This window comes from Melospiza georgiana, chromosome 17 (assembly GCF_028018845.1).
Source record: "Melospiza georgiana isolate bMelGeo1 chromosome 17, bMelGeo1.pri, whole genome shotgun sequence".
NCBI lineage: Eukaryota > Metazoa > Chordata > Aves > Passeriformes > Passerellidae > Melospiza > Melospiza georgiana.
The window spans coordinates 5,971,050-5,997,239 of record NC_080446.1 but is presented as its reverse complement, the minus strand read 5'-3'; the positions used below and the strand labels follow the sequence as shown (position 1 = coordinate 5,997,239).

The window sequence follows — 26,190 nt, the reverse complement described above, 5'->3', positions numbered from 1 at the left end:
GGCACTGCTGGGAAGGTTGGGAATAAACAGCAGCAGATTTTTGTGCATGCCAATAGCTTTCCTGAGCTGCTGAGAGGGAGTTTGGGGGAACGGAGCTGGTTTGCTTCCCCTGCCGAAGGCACAACCCCTCCTGGGGGAGGTTCCGAGCTGCCGCCAGCCTCTGCACCAGATGGCAGCTCTCTCTGTGACAGCGAAAGGCACCAAAACGCTCCCAACTGGTGTGAAACCAGCACGTGAGCAGGGCGAGTGTTGGGGTGTCTCTGCACCCCGTGGAGCTGCCCATCCCTGCTGGTGCCCCAGCTCCCCAAGCTGCACTGTGACCCGGCTCCTCCGTGTGCCACTCAGCTGTTGTGGGAGTTTTGGCTGAGTTGTTTCAGTTTTAAGGCTGTCTGACCAAGGGCTGGGCACTGATCTCCTCCCTGCAGATCACTCTCACCACCATTGGCTACGGGGACAAGTATCCACAGACCTGGAACGGGCGGCTGCTGGCGGCGACCTTCACACTCATCGGCGTCTCCTTCTTCGCCCTTCCTGCTGTAAGTGGGTGCTGAGCTCACCTGGGCCTTGTCCCCAGCCCCTGGTGCTGGGGACACTCTAACAGCTACAGTGTCACGCACTCAGAGACCTTCTGACTGTAATGCTCTATGGCTTTTGAGTCAGAAAACGGGGGAGAAAAATAGGAAGCCTATTTGAATGTCCCCAACTTGGAATTGTGTGCATGAGCAAATGGGATGGGAACTCTAGATTTGGCTTTGCACAAATATTTATGGAAGCAATAAAAAGTAATTTTTTTCCCCAGAAGGCTGTTCCTTGGGGTAATTAATGGCTTTAAGATGAGAGAGGGTAGGTTTAGATTGGATGTTATGAAGAAATACTTTCCTATGAGAGTGGAGAGACACTGGCACAGGTTGCCTAGAGCAGATATGGCTGCCCATCGAGGCCAGGCTGGACTGGGCTTGGAGCAACCTGACCTAGTGGAAGGTGTCCCTGCCCATGGCAGGGGGTTGGAATGAATTGAGCTTTAAGGTCCCTTCCAACCCAAACCAGTCTGCTATTCTGTGATTACACCATTTCAGCAAATTCCCCCTGTCCCTTTGGCAGTGCATTTCAATGTGTTGTGGGATCAGGATTCCTGTGAGGATGATCTGTTGAATGCCAGCACACTGGGATTCTTTTGTATTTTATCAGTTGACTGGAGATAGTTTGGGAAAACTTGCAATTCCAGTGAGTGCCAGCAAAGTCAGCTGCCCCTTGGAGAGTGCATGCCATTGATTACCAGGATGGAGGCTCTTTCCTTCCTCTAGTTTGAATCAAAAAATGAGCCAGGAAAAAACCTTTAGAGGGAAAGCTGGCCACAATTTTTAAGTGGAAGCTTAACTAAACCCCTGCTAGTGGCAAATTGTTGTTCTCTTCCCCAGGGCATCTTGGGTTCGGGATTTGCTCTGAAGGTTCAAGAGCAGCATCGACAAAAACACTTTGAGAAGAGGCGAAACCCAGCAGCGGGCCTGATCCAGGTGAGGGTCACGTCCAAGGAGCCTTGTGGTGGCACCATCCTGGTTTTAGGGGGCTTCATAGACTTTTAGAAGTTGGGAAGGAGACAAATGGGGCCGTGTGTGTAAGGTGTGAGACAGCAGGCGGTGACTGGTTTTGTCTGGGAATAAATGCCAGGAAATCAGCTGTGGGGAAACAGCATATGTGGTAGGGAATCTAGACAGAAAAGAGATGGAATTCAGCAAGCAGCCAGCTCAGCGGGACAAATGCATTAGGACAGTCTGTTTTCACCCTTTTTTCTCCCCAAAGAGAATATTTATCCTGATATAAAGGTACAGTTGGGAGCATTTTCTTCACAAGAACAGATGTCCGTGCAGAAGGCTTGCCTTGTTGTATGTCTTGGAGAATTGAAATTAGTCATTTTACATTCCCCTGCTCCTCTCTCTCCATATTTTTCACTTCTTAATGGCCAACAACACCCATCCTTACCTCAGCCTGGCAGTGAATGCCTGGGACCTGCAGCATTTTTAACTGGGCACACATGGTCAGGAGTGTCCTGGCACCACCCCACGTTTGTCACCAAATCAAGGGGAAGGCAGAATGCTGGATCCATCCCATAGGACTGGGTGTTGGTTGAGGTTTATAAACCCAGGGGTGGTTCTGGCCCTGCCTGGGTGCACAATCCCACTGGGTTTTCTCTTGCACAGGCGGCTTGGAGATTTTATGCCACCAACCTGTCCCGGACAGACCTGCACTCCACCTGGCAGTACTACGAACGCACCGTCACCGTCCCCATGTACAGGTACCTCCTCCTCCAGCTTCCTCCTCCACTGCCTTCCTCGTGATGCCACTGTCTCCATAGTTATTTTTGTTATCTGAGTATATAATTTTGCTTATTTATTTAATTTTTTTTTTGGTTGAAAAGTTGATTTTGAGCTCCTAAGGGCTGGTATATGCTTTTGCTTTTGGTGGTTTTATTTGCTTTGTATTTTTTCATTGTTTTCCTTTTTTGACTTGATTTTAATTTCCATGTTGCTTTGTGTTTTCTTTTTTTTCTTCCCATGTCTTTGTGTGTGTACATGCTCTTCTTTTCACCTTTATTTCTCCACGCCTGCTGGTAGTTGCATTGTGTTGTGACAGTTGCCGTGCCCAGGTGTGAAGACTTCCCTCCAAGCTGCCCTGGATCATAGGTAAACACCACCCTCACCCTACCTGCAGCTCCTTGTGCCCTCTCAGGCTCTCCTTGCTGGTCCAACTGGTCTCTAATGGTCCTTCTGCCTTTCAGCAAACTTCTCTCCCACCCTTGACCAGCCTGGCCCTCTCCCAGGTGCATTTTCCCTGGGTCCTCCTTTCCTTTCTTTTCCTTTTTTACCTCTAAGAGGAGGAAAACTAACTCGGGATTCGGGGAGCGTTTTCCCATTTCTTGTATCTCATTTATCCGTCCCAGGGAGTTGACACAAGCAGCGAATGACATTGGAGCCATGATGGATGAGGCTGCTGAGCACCAGAGTGTTCTAGCAGTTCCCACCTGCCTTGCTCTACCTGCAGTAAAACCAGGCAGGTTTTTATGGTGAAACCATTCAGGTTAGAGCAGTGCTGTGGCAATTCACAGCCTCCTGGGATTTGGAGCTCCATGGAGCTGGGAACAGAGTCCCCTGCCATGCCTCCCAGCCCTCCAGGACATGGGGAAGCACTGCATCCTTCATGTTCCCTTTGGGCCTGGTGGCTTCATCAGAAGCTAAAATACAAAATGTTCTACTCATTTTCACCCCACACCTCCCTGTATCCTGGGCAGGGCCATGTGCCCCTTCCTGGTGTATTTTTGGAGCCTATCCATGACTCTCTGTGTTTGTAGAATGGTTGGATATGTTTGTTGGATGTTCCTGTAGCTCTGTGGGGTTTTGTTGGGTGTGATGGGGCTCCCTGTGCCCCATCTCCCTGCTCCCACGCAGGGCTGTGGGCCAGCACTGGGCTGTGCCACTGCAGGAATAATCCCTTCCTGATTTCCCATATTACTGGTGCCTTCTAGCCCTCAGGCAGACAGCCTGGATGTATTTCCTGGGGTAAGCTTTAGCCTGTAATTCATACACAGCAGCCAGCCTCTTAACCCATCATAGAAACCTGTTGGAAGTCCCATTGTTGTGGTCAGTAAGTTCTCATTGGATTCATTCCCAGTGTGTGTCTGATTGGTTGCTTTTCCCCTAGAAATTTATGAACCAACATGAAGGTTTTATCTCAAAAAACCCAAAACAACAACAATAACAACCCAACAGAACAGAACAAAGCTGTTTTCCAATAGCATTAAACCCACCCATTGAAGCTCTCCCTCCCAGTACCTGACCTCCTGGCTGTACCTTTGCAGCACTGCCTGGGATCAGCTACTGGAGAGGATGAGGATGGAGCTTGGCCCAAAATCCACTGCAAAATGCAGGCGCTCAGGGCTTGTTTTCAGTGGACTTTGCCAGATTTTACTGCTCTTTGAAATACTGAACTTACCATGCAGCCAGACATGCAGTGACACCCTTTTGATTACCTGTTACACAACCCCCTTGTTAAAACCTGTATTTCCACAGAGCTAATATGCAGGAAGAAATCTGAGCTAAAGATCTCCAGAAAAGGCTAAAGAGAAACTCTGGGGAGGAGAAAGAGGAAAAAAAATGTAGTTTGGAGAGCCTGCTTATCTTGAGTAAAAAGCCAGGAGAGGTTTTTAGCAGGGTTGTAGCAGTTTTGCTGGCTGCTGCTGTGGGTGCTGCTCAGCCCCACACCCTGGGCTTCCTTAGAAATGGATTTCTCTGAGCTCTCAGCTTCTCCCTTAAACCCCAGCTCCTGTTTGTGCTCAGATCAAGTGAACATCACCTGGGCGAGTGAGCTGTGGGTGCACCAATGGATTCAGCCCTCAATGAAATTGTTTTACCAAAAACCAGTGAACTCCTGACTATATTTTGAATCCTGTCAAATTAAGTAGATTTTTTCGTTTAAAAAAGGGAGTAACTGTATGTTCTGGCTGCAGCTTTCATCACTCACACTGACCATCTCTCCTGCCTCCCCACTTCCCCAGGCCATGGGCAGGCACTGGCAGCCCCATGATGCTGCTGGTCCTGCTGCAGCCACAGCAGCACATCAAGCCCAGCAGCCCCTTAAGGTTGTGGCTGCTGACATGTGGCTGCAATGCACAGTGTGGTGTGGAAGTGGGCTAGAGGAACACAAAATCCCCTCTCAGGTGCCTGGGGATGGTCTGCAGTCACCACTACCTTGGCATCCTTTCTGCTCAGCACTGAGCTGCTCATCCCTCATAGCAGGAGGCTGTGCCTTTAGCTCATCTCTCTTCCCAAGGCATCTCTGGAAAGGCTTGGCTGCTTGATGTGAGAAAATTGTGACAAGTGCCTTGGAGGAGCTCATATGGCTCCAGAGCATCACTTCAATCGCTGCAGTAGAGCTACTCTGATTTGTTTGGGGGAAAATATGGTGGCCTCTGAGAGAATCCCAGATTTCATCTTTAAATCCAAAATGTGGCAGGACCAAATTCTGAAACATGCACAAGGCTTCTGTGTGTGCAGGTGTGGTTCGGGTTGGTGCACCCAGACATCATAAATAACCTGTTCTGCATCAGCCACTGGATTTATTGGGAAAAAAACCCCCTGCTCTTATTGTCACTCATGAGAGCAGAGCCTTGCTCTGAACTGCTATCATATATTGGCCTTCACTAAAAAAAGCAAACCCATGGGAACATCCTGCCCATCAGCAGCCCAGCCCAGGGTGTCCCCAACTGGTGGAGCTGAGGATGTCCCATGGAAGGTCTCTGGGAGGCCCCCACACTTTCCCTGCCCCATGGTGCCCGTTTGCTCTCAGAGCAAGGTGCCAGCTGCCTGTCCCCGAGGGTGACACGGGCGTGCCATGGCTCCTGAGCCAGCCACAGCAGGAGCCAGCTCAGCCCCTGCTCCTGTGCCCACCTGTGAGCCTGGCCACAGCATCTGCTCCTGGGGACACACTTGGTTCATATGCTAATTTTCTTTATTCTGTTTCTTTCCCCCTCTCCTCCACCCCAACTTCCCCCCCTGTTTTTCTTTCTCTCACCCCTTTGGTTTTCTTTGGTGAAAACACTTGAAAAGCACGCAAACGCAAACGTATGGTGCCTCCAGGTATGAAGTGCATGTGACTCTGAAAGTGTGTGTCATGTCACTCCTTGTTCTTCATTTGGGACTGTAACGTGAATTTTAAAAAAAAAGCCAAAACAACAAAACAAACAAACAAAAAGAGACAGAAACCTTTGAGGATGAGTTTTTTCCCCAAGGAATGAGTGAAAGCCCAAAGCAGACACGCCCTGCTGCTGCTACAGACTAACCCTGCACCTCCATGTACATCTTAGCTATTGATACACACAAGTGTTGGGAAACTGCCAAAATGATGATGTCAGGAAGGAGAAGGGGAGCGTGCTTGATAAGCTTGCTTTGTTAAGGATGATTTCTTGATGGTCTTTCCAACCTTCCCCGATCCATGCAACGCTTAACAAGAAAACATCCCCATTCATCTTCCATTGCCCTCTGCCCTCACTCCCCTGTGTTCCCTCTCTCAGCCCTCTTCTCCCATCCTTCATTCTGTCATTTATCTAGCTCTGAGCTGCAGGAGTTGTGCCCACCTGGTGATGCTGGCTTTGAGTTTGCTGGTATGGTGGCACCACAGGGTACATGAGTGGTAGCACAGAATAAAACCTCCAGAGCAGCTGTGCCTGCTTTTAAAGGTAAAACGTGGAGAAGAGAAAGATCTGGAATGCTAAACTGACATGATCATTCATTTCTTCGAGTAATCCAATCTGATTTTTTGGTGAAAGAATGCTTCATCTCAGTAGGACTTTTCCATTTCAGTTTTTAGTTCCAAGACCCACCTAGAGCTAAGCAGTTATTAGCCACACTTATTCAATCTGGGACTTAACCTTTTGGGATCAATCCAAATGCAAAGTCCTGGATATGGCTGTGTAAGATTTATGATAAATAATATTATCTCAGGTTCTGCAGAAAGGAGTAGATTTGCAAATCACAGGAGTATTTTATATGAGATGGGTATCTGAAGGTGTAGTCAAGTTAATATTTTAAGATGGGGAATAAATGACTTTCATTTCAAGACTGCAGGACAAGCTCTGTTCTTAGAGCAGTTTAAATCCTCCCTAGATGCTGTAATGCCACTAGAGCTGATGTGATTTAGTGCCTGATTTCGAAACCCAGTTCCACTTTTCACAGATGCAAGTTTTACAGCCTTAGTAAATCACACTTACTGCTCTGTGTGCTTAATTTATAGCAAATTGCATCAATGAACTGCAAGTATAATATTAAGAATATATTTTCCTGTTGTGCTGAACAACAGCCTGTTTTGAGAATCAGACATTTTTCTACTACTGGCAGAAGAATAAGAATGTGCCACTTCTGTTCCATTTGTCGTAATGAAGTATTTTATAAGCTCCACAAATGTTCTCAGTCATGAAAAATAGCTTCAGTTGGAGACATAAAGTCCTGGTTAGGGCAAAAATTGGCTGCTCATAGAAACTCCAGCACTGCATGGAGGCTCATTTAGGTTCCCACCCCATTCCAGCACCATTCTCCTTGTCACCATCTCCTTAACTGTTCATCCTGGGACTGTTCCAAAAAATCATCGTGGCGTCCGCGAGCGTGTCGTGGTGTGTCCCTGTGGCTCCCACCGTGTCGTGTGCTGCTGCCCTCCTCGTGTCGTGGGGTTCTGGTGGTGTCCTGGCCCGAGGCATGGCCTCCCTCCTGTCCCCTGATGCTTGAACAGTTCTCTGTGCTCCCAGGAACAGCGGATCCTCCTTTCCCTCCTGCGGACGCGGGAGCCGGCAGCTGGAGTTAGCGTGGCCTTTGTGCTGTACTGGGAGGGGTGGTGGAGGCAGCTGGGGGGACCCGCAGCAGCTCACAAGTGTTGCTGTGGTGGGTGGCATGAGCTGTGTGTGTCCCGTGGTGTGCACATTCCTCAGCCAGCTCCCCCCTAACCAAACGTGCTTCCCTCGCTAACCAGTGACGCACGGAGCGGGAGGAGAGAGAGAAAACGTGAGGAGCCCCGGCCACAGGTTCCTCCTGCACCTGGCACCTGTGTGCCCTGTGCACCCAGCATTCCACAGCAAAGCTCAGTTCAAGAGCTGTGCAGAGTTTTGCCTTTTTTTGGTGTTTTTTTTAAGGTTCTGGAGAAATGGTGTGGTGCAGTAGCTGTTCCTCAAGCTGCTCTTGCAGTGACAGGTTAGGCTGAGCACTTAGTTGAGATTAAATTTCAGGTCAAGTATATGTTTTCACTCATTTTTAGTAATAATTATTTCATTAAAACACTCATTGTTTCCACCTCATGTGTGCCAGGCCCATGAGCCAACCACAGAAATGGTGAATTTCTGTGTTTGTTGTGTGTCTGTACTTCCTCATGGAAGCATCTGTGGTGGCCCAAGAGGTGGGTGCCACTGCAGACCATGGGCTGATGCAAAAGAAGTCATTCCTTTTGGAATCCTGAATCCTCCAATCTTTTGAGCTATTGAGCTCCTCAGCTGAGACTTCCACCAGTGAGAGCCTGGGATTTGCAATCCCAGCTGGAGAAAATGGGGTGATTTTCCTGTGTTCTGCTGGGCTATGGACCTCCCTGAGGAATTAATTCACCAAAGAAGAGCCGTGCACCCTTCATTAGCTGCTGAGTACACCCTGTGCTGGATTTATGCACCACCTCTGCCAACCTGGAATGCATCTCCAAACCCAGCTGAAGGGAGGTGACAGCCCAGCACTCATGCACAGCTCCACTGCATCAAGGTCAGCTTCTTCCTGATGTCTGGAATGAAGAGGATCATTAATTCAGCAGATCAGGATGTGCTTTTCTGTGGATGGAAGCGACTGAGGAGCTGAGCCAAAATTTTTCAGGCCTATTTTTATTCTTTTCTCCATACTTAGAATTGGAAAATTTTCTGATTGCCTCAATCTTGTGAACACAAAATCTCTGCTGAACCACTGTGGTTTTGAGGAAGAGTTTTGTGCCTGCAGAGAAGAGGCTTTTCCAGTTGAGTTGGATTTTTTTTTTAGTTAAAGTGTGAAACTACTGGTCTCATCATGACTGAAAAAATGTGAACATGAATATCTCTCCCTTTATTTTATTAGAAGCTCATTTCTTATAATCTCCTCCCTGACACCTCCATCCTATGTTTCTCTTGGTTGAAAACGTGGCTGGGAATATCAATATGAAATATTTATGGACCAAGCAACATTTATTCCCAGGTTCTCAGGGAAGAACTCCAAAATGGATGTGGAACTAATTCCATGGCTTTTCAGCAGGGTAGGCCAAAGGATGTTCTCTGGATTTTTAATTCTTACCAGGATTCCCATTGTCAGATTCTTCTTTTTTTTTTTTTTTTTTTTTTTTTTTTTTTTTTTAACTGATAAGAGAAGGAAGCCCTATGGTTTCTGGAAGGCAGTGACACAAGATTTTGTCTCATTTTAGGGCAAAACCTGACATGGAGAGTAGGGCATTGCAGCCCACTGCTCTTTCTCCTGGGATGCTCTCCAGGTCCTTGTTTTCTTTGCTTCTCCTCCCCATGCCTTCCCACATTCCCAAGAGCAGCAGGGTTGAGTTTTCCTATTTCTCCCCAAAGCTGGAGTTTCTCTCCATTTAGCAATGCCAACCTGCCAGACTACAGCTCTGCCAAAACACCACCGGGCTGCCCAGGAACCCTGGCAGCTGCTTGGTTTTGGGGAGGTTCAAAATCCAGTGGTGCAGACAAGTTTCTCTCTCTCTCTCGCTGTCACTTTCTCTCTCTTACCCCACTGCTCTGCCTCAGGACACTGTTGGAAGTGGCACCAAACCCCTCTCCATCCTTCCCGAGCTGTCCCCCAGCTGCAGTTGGTGGCACAGAGCTGGTTCTGGTTGAAAGGATGGGGCAGCAGGGGAAGTTGCCGAGACAGGAGGTTCTGCAATCAGCTCTGAGTGGATATTAATGCCTGTTGTTTTCTCCCTCTAGACTCATCCCTCCTCTGAACCAGCTGGAGCTCCTGAGGAACCTGAAGAGCAAGTCGGGACTGACATTCAGGTTAGCAGCAGAGTTAAGAGAGTTTGGAACGCACACACTTTGCAGTATTTTTTCTTTTTTATTTTTTTCCTTTTTTCTTTTTTTCCTTCCTGCCTTTTGCATATGGACATCCTTGAAGATGAAAGAGGTTTGACAGCTGGTCCCACATGGGTCACTCAGTGACCTCCTCCCTGCCCCTCTCCCGTGCTCTACATGAATTCCTTCAGCCTAACTTGGCTCTGGAGCAATGTCACAGTGCTTGACTGACAACTCAAAGCCATATTCTCAAAGGGGCTGATGGAGGTAGTGATCCCAGTCTTCCTCTGACCTTTCTGCTCCTCACCACACTCAGAGGACCCTCAGGCCCATGACGTGTTAATTCATTCTCTGTTCCCGCCAGTGACAGCAGGCAAGGGTGCAGCAGTGAGACATTTTTGCTAAATTGGCTGTGGAAGGGTTTACATGAGCCCCCCAGAAGGGCAGGAGTCCTGCACCTTCACCCTCTGCTTGGGAGGGGAAATTGCTGGGGTTTTTGAGCACTCCAGGCTGCCCTGTTGGTGAATGGGGAGTGTGCAGACCCTGGGAGGGATGGAGAGGTGCCAGTGGGCATCGGGGCCAGCTGGGGGGGTGTGGGATGGAGCCTGCCCTCCACAAAGAATCCACCCCTGGGTCAGCCTGAGCAGCTTAAATGTGAGTATTTGAGCTAGTGACTGAGGCTGGGCTTCCAGGCTTTTCTGAGCAAGAAGCAGAGGTGGGGGGAAGGAGATTTTTGTTAGTGTCTCCAGGCTGCTGCCTTTAGCTGAGGGAGAGGGGTCGGGCTCTGTGCAGGTCTCAGTAGTCACTGCTGAGCAGCAGCAGGGCCAGGGCTGGTGCAGCATCACACTCAGAGGACACCTGTGTTAGGGGAGGCAGAGCTGTATCTGCTGAGAAAACACTGTCTGCTCCCTCTCTGGGGGGCTGCAGGGGCAGGACTGGTCGGGCCCCCACCAAACACCATTCCCCAGTGTAGGGGTTGTGAATCAGAGCAGCTTTTCCTCATTGCTGGAGGGAAATACCACCATAATGCCTGCTCAGTGGAGGTGAGGGGTGTTTTTCAGTGTGGCCTTAGCATGGCTTGCAGTGTCCTGGCTGCTCTTTTGTAGGCATTCAACTCACTTTGTCCTCAATGATTTCTCAGGGCAATCCAGTTTCGGATCTCAATACGAAACTGCAAACACAGACTGTGGTGTCCCACTCCCTCCATGCTGCCTTTGCCAACTGCTTTGGTAAAGTAGCTGCCAAAGAGTCTGGAGGCACAAACCCCACCTGAGGTGTCAGGATGCCAGGGAAGGGGTCCATGCTCCTTCCCACCCATGTCCAATCCCAGCACCTGGTGTGAATCCCTGCATTCAGAGGTCTGACATGAGCTCTGTCCCCATGGCCAGGGAGGAAAAGTGAATGCACCGAGGTCATGGGAGCCATTCAAACCCTACCCCCTGTGCAAAACATGAGTGCAGTGCATTTCCAAAGGAAGGGGGCCGCTCTCTGAGCCCACAGAAGTCCTCCTGTGCTCACACAAATCACACAGCCCTCAGGTGTCTCAGTGGTGCGTAGGCACAAGGATGGGTTGGGATGAAATCTTCAACCCTGTGCGTTGTATGTGTCTTCTCTGAGGTTGTGTGAGTCTCCAGTGATCTTCTGTCCGGGCCAGAAACTCCAGGAATTAAGTGCTCCTTTCCCTTTCTTCTGTCCACAACTTCCACTTAGTTGTACTGTTGGTATTGTCGTTTCGTTATGTTTTAACAGTGAAGCAGCAACATCTTTTGCCACCTGACACCATGCTAATGTACTATTGCTTCTGTTTAAAGGAAAGAGCAGCAGCCTGAACCATCGCCAAGGTCTGTATCACTGCCAACACGCCATCCCCATGCATTCCCTGTAGATTTCTGTGTGTGTGAGTGTGTGTACCATGTCGTGGCACCATCAAGGGAAGCATTCCTAGGTATTACCGTGCTTTTCCTGTGCTGTGCAGTCCGATGTTATCTACGTGTATGCTGGACCTTAAATCATATCTTCCCTCCAGTCTGCCTCAGGCTGGAGCAGGGTAGCAAGGTTGGGGGGGAATGGAGAGTGGTGGCAGCACAGGCAGAGCTGGCAGACACTCACGGGGGTGACAGCAGGGCTTTGGTTTACGCTTCTTTATTTTATTTTGGTGCTGGGGTTATAGCTGAGTAACTCGGTGTAACACAGGCTCAACGTGTGCCCAGGGCAGGTGAGGCTTTGCCTGTGTCTCTGTCACCCGTGCTGGGCAGGGGTGACGGGGGGGACACGAAGCCATCGCCGCGTCACCGCCTTGGCAGCTCCTGCTGAGCTCCTCTCGCTGCAGGGCACGGCCTGGACCTGCTGCTCTCCGTGGGACACAGGAGGGCTCTGTGGCACGGCACAGGGTGGCATGGCAGAGACACCCTTGGTCCTCCCCGCTGCTGGGGAGGAGGCACATTCCCTGCTCCATCTTCCCTCCACGCCTCCAGCCCACGGTGCAGAGCGAGCTCTGGGTCGTGGCGAGCACCTTCCAAGGGCGGCTGCAAATCTCACTTGTGGTAGAGCTTTTCTCTGTTCACAACTCCCCAGGGAAAGCAGCAGGGCTGGTGTTTGGGATACTTTTAGGACACTCTTCATCCACTTAGAAGTATTTAATTTTGGGATTTTTTTCATCCTGTATTTTCCAGTTCTTTTAAAGAATAGTTCTGGAACTGAATCTCTTTTTTTTTTTTTTTTCGGCTGATGAGACACAAACTGATGATCAGTGGAGATCATCTGCTTGGCTTTCTGATCTTCCATCTCATTCCTCAAAACACAGCTTACTGCCTGAATTTTGTAAACAATGAATACATTTTTCAGAAGTACAGCTAGAGCCTGGCATTCTGCAGATGCACCCCTCTGCCGTGCCTCTTAGCTTATAAGAGGCCAGAAGCTAATTTTTCCTTGGCATAAAAGCCAACCAAAGATATCTGGGTAGATATACTGCTGACTAAAGGGTGGAAAATTTTATCTTTCCTTCCTTCCTTCTCCCTCTCCCCACCCCCTTTTTTTTTCCCTGTCATTCATTTGAGCTTTTCTTTGCAAGCAGAACCTTTGTAGCACTCCATCTATTTTCCTGCCAAATAACCCACATCTCCAAGATCATGTTTCAACTATCCAGATTTTTTTTTCGGGTTTTTTTTTCGGTTTTTTTTTTTTTTTTTGTTTTTTTTTTTTTTGTTTTTGGTTTCTTTTTGTTAAGTGCAGCTTGAGTGAAGGCAGCCTCCATCCAGCATTATTAAAGCAGGGAGCATTACTTGGGAACAGCTCTCTGGGACCAGACCAAGGCTGAAATCTTGGCCACCTGCCTGTGGCATCAGGAGGGTCAGAATTTAATTCCACAGTCTGGCTGCTCTGCTGCCCTGCCTCAGCCAGTAGTAAACTTTGGATGCATCAAAGGGTAAATCCACATTTCTTACAGTGCAATGAGACAAAATCCCTATTCTGCTCCATAGCCAAGGAAATCTGAGGTCTGACAGTCCCTTTCCTGAGCCAGCATCCCTGCAATCTAATCAAACTAAACAATCTTATTTCTGAGTCACTAGCCTTATTTCTAGTTTTTGAATTTTGGTCCCGTCTTTCAGGGTTCATATTTATTTACTTGACACCTGAAGCTGAGTACAATATTTCTTCGTAGAGGTTGCAGGTTTTTCCCTGATAATTTTCTACTTTCTCAACCTTATGTCACAGAAAGAAGTAAAAATAGTCCTTCCCTGTGCTTTTTCAGAGTAGTTTTTACTATTTATAGGTCCTTCATCAGTGCCATTTCCAAGTGCTGTTTCCTGCTCCTGTGGTGCATCTGTCTCTTGTGACACTGAAGGGTTTTGTTGCAAAATCCCAGCCCAAGGAGGGCTGAAGCTGAGGGTCTGCAGCTGCTGTGCAGAGCTTTAAAGTTTATTCCATATCCTTCAGTTCTGCTGCCATGGCAGCACCAAAGCTCCTTCCTTCTGATTTGTTAGGGCAATACCAATTCTACCTGTCCCCACTGTCCTTTTCCTTCCATCTGATAATTCTTCAGCCCTCAGGAAGGATTTTTGTGTTCAAGGGGGCCCAAATTGCCTATTTTCCCCCAATAAAATTTTCTGGGTCTTTTACATTCACATCCCAAATCTTCCACCCACTCGAATTTCCAGCAGCCTCTCGGTGATGCTCAGTGTGTCATCCTGCCCTTAGAAAAGAGAACTCATCCTGTTTCTCTGCCCACCTGACAGTTAATCACCCACTTGCTGCTGATGCTTCACTCAGGAAGCTCCTGGGGTTGAATTGTCTCTCTTAGCAGACCCCAGCTCTACACTTTTACTGCTTCAGCTTGGGAAAGGATTTTCCCCTTTGCGTTTCCATTGCTGTAAGGAAACAGTCTTACACCTGGAGGGAGCTGGATCTTCCTCCTGTTTGAGTGATTTGTCGGGAGTGGCTGATTTCCTACATCCTTCTTTCCATAACTGATGCACTCAAACCCCCTGCAGCAAATGGAACAGAAAGAGCTTTTTCACTATTTTTCACCTTATTATATTTCAATTTAGAGAAGGGATGCTGGCATGGCACATGGGGTTATGCTGTGCAGGATAAACATTGTCTTGCAAGGTCAGGGAGCATCCCAAGCATTCTGCCAGAGCAGAGGGGTGGCTGTTGGGGTCCTGCCCTCTGCCCCCAGTGCTGCTGTGGCCGTGCTGATTTCTGCCCACACAGCACTGGCAGAGCTGCCGGGAGTACAGGAGGAGGTGATGGGGTCAGTGTGGCAGAGGCTCGGCGTCACCTGCAATTCCTCTTGGGTGGATTTTGATTTAGTCTTGGCACAAAATGGGACAGCTGGTCTGAGAGACAGGTTATGTCCTTTCTCTGTGGTTTCTGCTTTGTTTTCCCACCATGAGCTTGTCTGCATCCCCATCTGAGTGCTGGGAACGCTCTGTGCTGCCTCGCTTGGGGAGCTCACCTCCCCCAGAGGTGGAGCCTGGGCTGTGATGAGCAGAAGAGATGCTGGCCTTTTCCTACATGCCATGTACCCCTTTCCCCCTTTTTATTTTCCTCCCTTTAAAAAAACAAACACTTTCAGAGCCTCCTGTTGCCCATCACTTTGGGTGTTGTGTCCACCCTGCCCCAGCCAAGCAATGCCCCCTGCCCCTCCCCAGGCTGGCTGTGCTGCCCATCCCACCTCTGAAACCTCACCACTGCCCAGGGTCCAAACACAAATCCACTGTCCCTCCTATCCCCAGGGAAGGGGGCCTGCTCTGTACTAGGGCTTTTCTCACCCCTCCTGCTGCAGAGAGCCAGCGGATCAGAGTGGTAATGGGGGGTGATTACTCTTCTGTTAATCAGGCTGAAAATTAGCTGTGGCATCTCGTTTCTGTTTGTTTTGCTTTGATTGTAATGTCAAAAAGACAGACACATGGTTCACCAGGGCTATGGAGGCTTCTGTATGAAATGTGGGCTTCAGATGCTCTTTAACAGATGGTTTGAGAAACATCTGAAGGCATCCACGACCACATTTCTTCCTCTTGCATTTTCCAAAATACAATTGGGTGAGAAGCTTAAAATTAATGAACCAAATGATCATAATAACACATTCATATCAGAGAAAAAGAAACAGAAGGATTCCAGGGAAGTGGGAAGCTAAAACTCAGATTACTTTGTCCAGCATGAGTTCAGTGCTGTAGGTGATGAGAGGAACCTCTTTGGAAGGTTGTTCTCAGCTGTGGCTTGTCCTTGACCCCAGTGAGCTCAGCAGGACCTTGGCTGTGTTCTGGGTGAATGCTGGGCTGGGTCCTTGTACCGTGTGTGTTTATCTGTGTGTATATCTCTCTCTCAGTGTGTGTATATGTCTGTCTGAGATACACACTACCCCAAGATCTCTCTTCAGGGGTGTGATTATGGCTTCTGTACGCACTGGAGGATGCCTTTGGTTGACTCAGTGGGCCCCTGCTCATCCAGCCAAGGATGTCCAAGGTGTCCCAAACCTCTACTGCCCATGGAAACCAGGGTCAATCATGGGAACCCCATGGGCCACATGAGCCTGGGCTGGTGTTTGGCCTTCTAACCAATTTATCTGGTGTCAGAGACTCATGCTGGGACTGACAGTAATCTGGAAATAATCAGTTGCCTTTAGGGGAGCGGATTATTTGCACGGAAGGAACTGCATCTTTCTGGAGGGACTGCAGAGGAGACTGAGAGGACAGAAACCCATGTGTCTCCCTGAGGCTCTGCATGCTCAATGTCCCACTCCCACGCCAGCTCCAGGACAGCCCTGGTAGCACCACCAGCCCCTGGGGCTACCTGGGGATGCAGGATCCCATTGTGGACACCTGAGGAGTCCCCAGGATGCCGAGGGTGGCGTCAGCTGAGCTTGCATGGGATGCTGTGCCCGTCAGCTCCTCTGATTACCCACCTCAGTGTAAAATACGACTGGGATTTGATGCCCTTCAGCCTTTGCAGTCTGGCCCTGAATTCAGCAAGAGCTGCCTGCTGGTGGTTGGTGGCCTGGTGGGGTGATGGGGCCACGTCATTCCCCTTCCACAGGTAGAGGGCTGCTCCATGGCGTGGAGGACCCTGGTCCTGGTGGGGATCTCCTGGCAGGGCAGTGCCTGAGCAGCCATTTGGGATGAAGCTGTGGTGGTGCCTCCTCAAAGTCAGCAACTCCCCAGAAGTGGTAGGCCCTGTCTGAAAATCATTACAAAAACCAAATATGTGAACACAGGTGTTCAACTCCCTTCCCATAAGGGACTGCACCACACCGTTTTTTATCTATTTTTGTTTTTTTTCAATGCCAGGCTTAATGTAATGGTATTTTCCATATCAAATAATTCACAGAATAACTAGCTCTTTTTGTGAGTGGGTTTATTGTTGGGGAAAAAAAAAAAGAAGAAATTTGAGATTTTTGGATATTATTTGACAAAACGTGTTAAAGTTTTGGCTTTCCATGGTTTACACAATTTGAAAAATCTTACTTTTAAAAAATATCTTTAGAGGAAGAACAGAGTATTTTTTTGTTTCTGATACAAAGATGAAGAATCTTTCTGTAGTTAATTTTAGATAAACTAACACCACCAACTCAATGAGCAGAATGCCTCATGTCTAATAATTAAAATTACTGACCACAGTGAAACAAATTTCAGAAACCCTCATGATTTTTGATTTACTTATTTTTTCCTCACTGAACACTCAAACAGAACAATCCTGTCATGAACCCGGCCCTCAAAACACCTGTCTTTTAAACCCAGAGTCCATAATCAAAAGTTTCCTGTCTGGCATTTGCTTCCAGGTCTAATTTTTACTCTCCCCTCATTTCCAGTAAAAGCAAACCGTGCAGAGAGTCACTATGCGGATGCTGCTCAGGAAACTCTAGGTACCACGGGAAATGCGTCGCACGAAACTAATCAAAAGCTGCACGGCTCATTCTCCCTCTACCCTGCTACCACCCGTTCTGATCACTTCTCTGCTTAATAGAGGTACTAGATGAGTAAAAAAAAGGTGGAAGAGCCTCCCCGCTGCCCGCCCCGAAATTAGAGCCTTGCCTGTTGTGCAGAGCGCACAAAGCGAACGGATGAGGATGGGGAATTTGGGCTGGGCCAGCCAAGCCAGTGTCTGCTCAGCAAGGGAGGAGGCCAGGAAATGAAGTTAAACAAATCATGGAAAATTTTCAAAAAAAGCCAAAATGAAAAATTTTAATTTTTTTTTTTAAAGATCCCTTCCTCCCTATCACCCCATCCCTCCTCAAGGTCCAGGGCATCCTTGCAAATTGACTTACACTGTACAGCAATGTCCAGTTAGTAGCCTGAGAAATACCAGCTTCCTGCCTCTGCTCAGTCACCATTCCTTTGGCTCTCTGACCGTGACAAATTGACCTTTCCTAGCCTGGTGGCCTTTGGAAGCCACAGCTTGCCTATCTAGCACCTCTACTACGCAGCTAGAGAAGGACTAATCTCAGCCTGTCCCGCCAGACGTAGGGGACAGGGCTCCCCTGAGCGTTGACATTGGCCTTGTGAATGGTTCTGTTTCTAGACCCCCAGGGGGACAGACAGCTTTAGCTCAGGGCTTTCTACGAGCAGGGTTTGCATCTTTTTCATCCAGCTGACAACCGCTAGGTGTTTTCAGGGGCTTCCCAACCAGCATCCCTTAGTGCACCCACGGCCATATACACAGACACATAGATCTTCTCTTACTTGTGCGTAAATACTTTCCACACCTGCACTAGAAGAGTTTCTGCCCCCACCCCTGCTCCTCAGCAGCAAACATTCACCTTCTTGATCTCCCTGTGCCCAGAGTTTGCATGCTGTGAATGCTGGCAGGGGACCCCCAGCTCCTTGCCCCACAGCCAGGCAGGTGGACAGCCCAGGAGTGGCAGGGCACTGAGTGATGCCGCATGTTTGTGAACTCGGATTTTTGCATGCTCTTTTTTTGGAGTCCGTTTTAATTCTCAAAATCACCAGTCTCTGTATCCCTCAGAAAGCCAACAAACTACAGCTTTGAAAGTTGTAAAACTGCAGCTCTAACAGTATATGTATCTCTGATTTTCTTCATTAATTGTTTCAACCTGTATCTTTTCTTTTCTTGCTATTTTTTGACCTGCTGGCTCTTTTTATTCTCTGTCAGTCTAGAGGGTAGGACTCATGGCTGAGGTTTGCGTGTACCAGGTGCTCAGAAGTAGAGTGGTAAATCCCATCTCTGAATGGGTAACAAAGAGGGATGGGTCATGATCTAGGTTCATAAAAAGCAGTTTCTCCATGGTAGGAAATCCCTTACATCTGGATAAATAGCCTGAACCTCTGAGTCAGCCTCCTGCTACATATTTGGTGGTGCTATGGTCTTCCTTGAAGGTTAGCCTTGAAAAGTGGGGGTAAATATTGGGTGATCATCAGTTGCACAGGCAGCATTTCAAGACAAATGGCAAAGATTTGGTCAACAGTCTAGCTGGAAAAAATGAACCTGACTTCTGTGGTGTTCCCATTTGCCAGGTGAGGTTGTTTTATGTGTGGAGGTGTAGTGTGAGCAGGGAGTTTTCCCCAGAGAAAGCCTCCTCTCAGTTGCTTAACACTGAGGTTGTTTTTTGGCAGAGATGAAAATGAGCAGTGCTATTCATAATCTGTCCTCTCATCTGTTCGTGTCTAGTTCTGTTTTCTGGAAAATCAGCCACTCTGATCTCAATGTCTTCCTTGCATGTCTTCCTAGGCATGGATTTTTGATTGCTAGAGCCAGTGTGATATTTTTCTGTTTTCTACTGAATTCCTTCCCACTGTGGTCCTCATTTCATCTCCCATGTCTTGAGTTCTGCAAGGGAAAGGGAGGATGAAACAAAGTGTTACCTCAATATCTTCTTAATCTGTTGGAGAGTCTGTAAAGAAGGATGACAGACTGTGGTTCTTCCAGTCAAAAAGGAGCCTTGGACTTTGGAATAGCTACAAGGGCATCTTTGTTACCTGCATCCATCCTGAATGTAGTGTTGTACACCCTGTGCTTTAGCAGAACTGTGGGTTAGTTTTTAAGGGTTGTAAAAATAATTCAGATGTCTTGTTTCTGTGGACCCTTGGGTGTCTGCCACCAATCCCCACTGCATAAACTCTTGGGGCAGATGCCAGCACTTTGATGCAGCTCAGGCTGAGTGCTAAAAGCCTTCATCTAGGATGCACATAACGAAATAACAGCACACGATGAGGCAATCATGGAAAACTCAATGTAGGTAAATTAATAGGAAACTCCTTAGAAGCTGTGGTTTCTTAATGTACTAAACCAATGATCTTTAGTCAATAAATGCAATAACACATTCATTTTTAGACGGTAATGTAACTACACCAAGCCAGATTATTATCATCTCTATCATATTCTGCTTTGTAAGAGACTTTCCCAGCACACTCAGAGAGGAGGGCACCTCACAGTGGGAAGAGCACCCAGAGCAGTGAGGGAAAGGTGTTTGCAGAGCCCTGACTGGCCTGTGGCTCTCTGGGTGGAGCAGGTTCCTTAAAGGCTGCTCTGGGAATGATCAGCCAGCTCAGAGTGCAGCCTGGCTGCTTTGCTTTCCTCCCAAAACGCAGCACAGCCGAGCTGGCAAACAGCAAAGGGCTGGGAGAAGATGCAGGATGGGGCTGCTGTGGTGTCTGACAGCACTCAACACCAGTCTGGGAGAAGAGGGCTGGGAATTAGGAAGAGATGGGTGATTATAACAGAATGCTGCAGGACAGCCAAGGTTAGAGATGTGCTCCACTGTCCCTTCACTCATCCCTGTGCTTTCCTGTGCTCCTGTGGTGGCTGCAGGGATGCTGCAACTCCAATCCTCACCATCACAGCAGCAGTGGCTCCCATCCAAGTCTAGCACTGTGGTTGTGGATGAGGAAAAGGAGAGGGATTACTCACCATGACAGGATCACTGGCTGATGTTTTGTTTCCCTTATACCCAGGTTTCTCTGCTTTTAGAAACTGCGTTCTCTAGGCTGAATTCACCTTTTAGCAATGTTTTTTTCTGGAATCACTGGAGTCAAACCAGGCTTGAGCCGGGCCCTCTCTTGGTTTTTGTTTTAGTCGTGGTAAATTTTGTATACACAATTTTATTTTCCTTTCCTTCATGTCTCCAGTAATTGTTGTCTGCCTCTTACTCACAGCAGCAAGCAGACTGGAGCCCTGTGATAGTCACAAAGGCCATCATTCACTCCTGGCACTCCTGCCTGGTTTTAATCAGTTGTTCTCATATGCCACAAGCTCAACACAAACTCTTGATTTAAAAAAGCCCCTCATTTACCAACAGGAGACAGTCTTTTTCTCCTGGCCACGGCTTCTCAGAAGAATGAGCACAGATACTGGTTGAGTTTGGGTGCAGAGATGGATCTGGGTCTGTGCTAGTCCGACTCATTTTGGCTAGCTGAGAAGAAAATGAAGTAATGGCTCAAGCATAGTTTAAAATCAATGGCAAGACCTTACAACTGATACTTTTTATTGATCTAGAATTACTTCTAATATAATGAGTCCACATTTTTTTTAAAGTGCTGATTTAGTACTATAGGGAACTGGAATAAACCCCAAACCAGAGCATTTCAAACAGGAGCTTAAACCCCTGGCATCCTAAGGAGGCTGATGGCAGCTCATTTTGAAGGTCAGTACTTGTGCCTTCCTCTGCTGAGTGCTGGGACTTAACCAAAATGCAAAGCCCACTAAAGCAGTGAACATCATCCAGTTTCTCCAGCATGGACTCTCATTTTTTGACTGGCAACGGAGAAAAATCAACTCATTTTCTATCCTTTGTTAAATTGAAGTCAAAGCCTGAATATTTATAGACCTTCCCCACAGTCAGCCTGGAAAGGTAATTTTTTGCTATCAAATCTGATTTCATAGATGCCACTTGGAGTGGACCTAGAATTAAATCACAATCTGATTTAAACCTGTGATTTAAACCTGATAGGCTGTTGTGGCTTCCCCTAACCTGTGCCTCTGGTTGCACAGCCACAGATCCCTTTCCCTTCCTCCCCCTGGCACGAGCAGAGCTCCTGCCCCGTGCTCATGCCACTGTGAGTGTCCGTCTGTCCCTGCTGTCCCCACCTTCGTGTTGCCAACACCTCCCACCCAGCTGAGGCTCATTACCATCCTGGAGCGACATCCCAACACCACCTCTCTGGGGCACTCTGCATCCCTGTCCCTCTGCATGACTTTCTGGTTGAGTGAGAACATGATCTTGGATTAGCTGACAACATATATCCCTATGTATGTCTGTATTTCTTTGGGATTTTTTTTCCTACCAGCCCCTGCAGACCCCAACAGCATCCTCCTCTGCAGGGATTGTACTTGCATGTGATTCCAGGTGTCATTTCCAATGAGGAATTGCATGACAGAAGGAAAGATTCTCTAAGTTGTTCATGGTGTCTCGTGTCATCTATGTTAAAACAAAGAAGTTACATCAAGTGTTGGGTTTTTTTCCTTAGTGAGTACTTGGGAACAAAACCCACCCAGATCTTAATTGTTCATCAGATTTCTATGAGATTTTTTAATGTGTTGCTCCTCATGCTGTCAGGATTAAAACTCTTTGCTTTTATCCCTCACCAAGTTCAACCCTTTATTTTTTACTTTTTGTGATTCCTGCAAACATTTGTAGCACATTTGTTGTGGGAATGGAAAAGAGGCTCCAAGAAAAAGGCGCTGCCATACTCAGTGAAAGGCAACTGGTTTTATGCTGGGATTGGTGATGGGACAAACTCAGCAGAGGATAGGGCACAAAAGATCACTTTGATTCCTGAATATTGCTGTGTTGCTAAAGCATTTTTATAAAACTTACTTTTTAAAAAGGTAATTCAAAGTAATAATACTACTGAAACACAGTGGATTCAAAAGTATTATTCTTTAAAATCAATAAAAATAAAGAAAGAAGATCCAGTTGGCCTATTTAGAATCAAATGATGAAATTTCAATCTGGTTTCTAATCCAAGAAACTCAGAGTGAGAATTTCCTTTAAACCTTTGGCACATTATGTGCAATGGCTTTGGTGGCAGTAGTAATGAAGGCTTACATCCAGAAAGGTGTTTAGGCACGTGCTTGTTCCTAGCTTCCTGTGTGGATTTGTACATCTGACCTGGATTTCAGCTCTGTTGATCCCATGGCCTTCAGACAGACCCTGCAGATGGGCACCACACTGGAAATTCAATCCCCAGCACTTACCTCAATTAAAATTCATCTTTAATTGGAATAATTCCACCTTTTTAATTTGGTCATGAGCAAATTTTATTTTCTCTCCAACCCATCTTTCAATGTGAAATTGCTGCTGAGCTTGTGGCCGCAGCCAACCCTTCCCTGCAGCCCAGGGGATGCCCTCCCCACACAACTCCGCAAAATGCTGCCTAAGCACCTTTCTCTTCTCCCTGTAAATGTTTGTTGTCTCGCAATGTAAAGTGACTTTTTGTAAAAATAGCACCTTCTTAGTTGACAAATCTGCTCCTTGAGTGTCCTCGAGTCACATCTTCTTCCTTGGCTGTCCAGAGCTGGTGTCTGCTCCTGTCAGCAGGGAACAGCCGGCGGCTGGGAAAAGGGAGCCGCGCTTTGCTTTGCTTCAAAACCAGCAGCCAAGTTCTCGCTGAAGAACCTCGCGTGCCAGTTTTGAAGGCAAAGAAGGGGCCGTGGGGCTCTGACTTTTAAGTTGGTGCTGCTGAAAGACGCACCAAAAAAAAAAAAAAAAAAAAAAAAGCAGGTCTTTGGTTGGTGATGTGGAAATTGAAATTTCTGAAATGTTCTTCCCGCAAATTGCGGCAGAGAGTTGGCAGCAGAACGATAAGTGGCTGCTGCAATGGTACAGAATGCTGGGAATTCAATCCCTGTCTTCACTCAGTTTTGATATGTCTATATATAAAATATTGGCTATTCGTGCAGCTATCTTGCACTGGTTGTCCAACCTCTAATCAGTGGAGTTTAATCATTGATTGCTATTAAGAAAATATGAAATGATCCAAAAGTATTTGCAGTCTGCTTTCCTCAGTGCTGTCTCTATAAAGTTTGTGGTTTCATAAAGATTCACAAAATCTCTTTGTTCTTAATTTTTTGAGTAAAAATTCAACATCTCCATTTGGGTGAAAGGCTTTAAATGCTAATTTCAGAATTTGGAAACTAAGTAGAGCTGGGTGGTCACTATTTTCCAGTGAGATCTCTGTTTCTGGAGAGACCTCCTTTTCCAACCATAATTGCAAAGACTCGTGTAGGAAAAAAGGCATGAAAGTGCCATATTCTGGAGTTTTAAAATTTTGCTTTCCATATTTATGACAGCCATAGCAGACTTCGAAGGAGATGGCAGATAGCTTTTAGATGGGATTTTTGTAGGATGCAAAGGAGTGGCACAGTGTTTGTATTTATATTTCAACATGTTACTGGATAAAGAAGAATTCTTTGGAATATATAAAGGGGTCAGATCATGTTTTAAGAGGGAGGAAATACAGGAGCTGAAGGAAGGGAAGGGACAGATCTGAGCACCAGAAGTGAAGTTTGCACAAAAGTTTTAAGGTGGTGGTTTGGGGTTTTTTTACTTGGTATTTTCTTATTAGCCATAGTGTTTTGGAAGGCAGTTGTGAAAGAAAAGCTTCCTAACTGGTGATCGGAGCCGATCAGTGATTTAAGGAATCATAACCTCATTGTTAATGTCATTCTGTCCCGCCAGCCCTGGCATCCCATGAGGGGCTGCTGTTTAAGTCCTCATTATTTTCTCTCTCTTACGAACCATTCCCATTTCACTCATGATGACGGAAACATTTCTACAATGCTTTCTTTAAAACAAAAATAAAAAATACATATTGGAGAAAAAAAAAAGAAAAAAAGAAAAGCCAACAGCAAAGCTACATGTCACTGCTGCTTGGAAGTGCTCTTGGTTTCTAATGGCTGGTGGGGAAGGACTGCGTGGTTTCCAGAATGACTCCTCCTGCTGTCTCCTTTTTGTCTTTGTTTCAACGTGTTTCTCTGAACAGTCAGAAGGTCAGTTTGAAAGATCGTGTCTTCTCCAGTCCCCGCGGTGCTGGCACCAAAGGGAAAGGCTCTCCACAGGCTCAGGGCATCAGGAGGTCCCCCAGTGCTGACCAGAGCATCGAGGACAGCCCGAGCAAAGTGCCCAAGAGCTGGAGCTTCGGAGACCGCAGCCGAGCCCGGCAAGCGTTCCGCATCAAGGGAGCGGCGTCGCGGCAGAACTCGGAAGGTGAGGGCTTGGGATGCCATGCTGGACCCTAAATCCCCAGCTGGCCCCAACATCCTGTCCCTCCCCACCTAAGAAGGACAGAGCTGCCAGCCAAGGTGTTCTCCTCCTTCTCCTTCTCCTTCTCCTTCTCCTTCTCCTTCTCCTTCTCCTTCTCCTTCTCCTTCTCCTTCTCCTTCTCCTTCTCCTTCTCCTTCTCCTTCTCCTTCTCCTTCTCCTTCTCCTTCTCCTTCTCCTTCTCCTTCTCCTTCTCCTTCTCCTTCTCCTTCTCCTTCTCCTTCTCCTTCTCCTTCTCCTTCTCCTTCTCCTCCCAGTCTTTTAGCTTGGAGTAGGCTGAGCAACCTGATCAAGTTGAAGATGTCCCTGCCCATTGCAGGGGATTGGGCTAGAGGGCCTTTAAAATGTCCCTTCCAACCCAAACTTGTCAATAATGATTACAAGAGGCAAGGAAACCCCTTCTAATACCCATGATAATGTTTGTATTTCTGTATATAAGGATGGGGAAAGAAGGAAGAGTCAGGTATTGGGACAAGAGGAAATGACCTCAAGGTGCACTAGGGAGGATTAGGTTGGATATCAGGAAAGCTTTCTTGACTAAGAGTGGTCAAGCCCTGGAATAGGCTGCACAGGGCAGTGGTGGAGTCACCTTTTGGAGGGATTTAAAACACATCTAGATGTGGCACCTGGGGACATGGTTTTGTGGCTGGGCTTGGCTGTGCTGGGGGAATGGTTGGACTTGATCTTAGCGGGCTTTTCCAACCCAAATGGTATTCACTGGGATTCACTGATACAGGGATATGTGAGAGCTGCACTTGGCACTGCTGAATGTCACCTAAGCACATCCTGGGAAATGCTCTCATCTGGATGCTCAGCAAAGGCTTCTCTGCTGCATCCCCTGGGGTTGCTGTTTGTGATCTGCCTCATCTTTCCTTGTGCAGCACTGGCACAGGGAGCAGTAACGTGTTGTGTTTCTCCTTCCCTGTCCCAAACCCAGAAGCAAGCCTCCCTGGAGAAGACATTCCTGATGAGAACAAAAGCTGCAACTGCGAGTTTGTGACAGAAGATTTGACACCAGGGCTGAAAGTCAGCATCAGGGCTGTGTGGTAAGAGAGGGAGAGGGGGGAAGCGGTTCAGAAAAATAAATTATAGAGAAAAATGAGAAGTGTAAAGCCTGAGAAGTGCTGGCAAATGCTGACATGTGTGTGCTGCAGGCTGCTTTTCCCCTGGGTGGCCTGCCCTGCTTTACAGACAATTTTGCCAGGAAGGGCAATTTTTGCTTAGGGAAGGAATAAATGGAGAAACAGGAAAATCCCCCGCAGGGATGCATCCAAATGACAGTTCTCACCAGCTCTGAACGTAATGCTGACATTTCTAAAAGTGGTGCAGAGAGCACATGCACAGATGACAGTCCAAGGGGCATCAGGGACCCCCTGGTGCAGACAGGGCTTCAGCCACCAGCCCCCGCAATCCCCTTCCTCTCTCCTCTTGCTGCATCCTCCCCCAAACCCACAGGGTTGGGATTTATTCCATTTTCCCTCCAGAGCAGCTCCCTGCAGTGTTTTTTACCCGCCATGAAGAAGGTCAGGCTGCGCCCAGGGATGTGTGATGATTTTGCTGTCTGTCTCCTGCAGCATTATGAGGTTTCTGGTCTCCAAGCGCAAGTTTAAGGAGAGCCTCCGGCCCTACGACGTGATGGACGTCATCGAGCAGTACTCAGCTGGGCACCTGGACATGCTCTCCCGGATCAAAAACCTTCAGGCCAGGCAAGAGACCCCTCTCTTTGCTTCATTTTCTACTGCATTTTGTTCACTGTGGAGGTGTTTTCAGGAGAGACACTTCTCTTTGCAGCTACAGCTTATTCTTTTCCTTTTTAAGACAAATCCCCGTGGAACATCAGTGCTAATGGCTGGAACCCACAGGGATAAGCAGGTCTTTAGGGCAGGGACTGCCCTGAAACTCCCTTACT

General features: G+C 47.6%; 1 protein-coding gene across 9 annotated transcripts in view; it reads left to right on the top strand.

Moving 5' to 3' along the window:
- KCNQ2 (potassium voltage-gated channel subfamily Q member 2) overlaps positions 1-26,190 on the top strand; it is a 67,281-nt gene that overhangs the window by 28,462 nt on the left and 12,629 nt on the right. For 2 of the 9 annotated variants that reach the window (XM_058036465.1, XM_058036473.1), the window contains exons 6-15: positions 426-536; positions 1,419-1,514; positions 2,199-2,293; positions 5,601-5,630; positions 9,482-9,550; positions 11,377-11,406; positions 16,875-16,928; positions 24,004-24,227; positions 25,219-25,327; positions 25,856-25,987. In XM_058036465.1, the coding sequence (XP_057892448.1) occupies positions 426-536; positions 1,419-1,514; positions 2,199-2,293; positions 5,601-5,630; positions 9,482-9,550; positions 11,377-11,406; positions 16,875-16,928; positions 24,004-24,227; positions 25,219-25,327; positions 25,856-25,987 (950 nt within the window). The remainder of the gene's footprint in view (positions 1-425; positions 537-1,418; positions 1,515-2,198; positions 2,294-5,600; positions 5,631-9,481; positions 9,551-11,376; positions 11,407-16,874; positions 16,929-24,003; positions 24,228-25,218; positions 25,328-25,855; positions 25,988-26,190) is intronic. The other 7 variants (XM_058036470.1, XM_058036474.1, XM_058036468.1 and 4 more) reach the window with 6 other exon arrangements.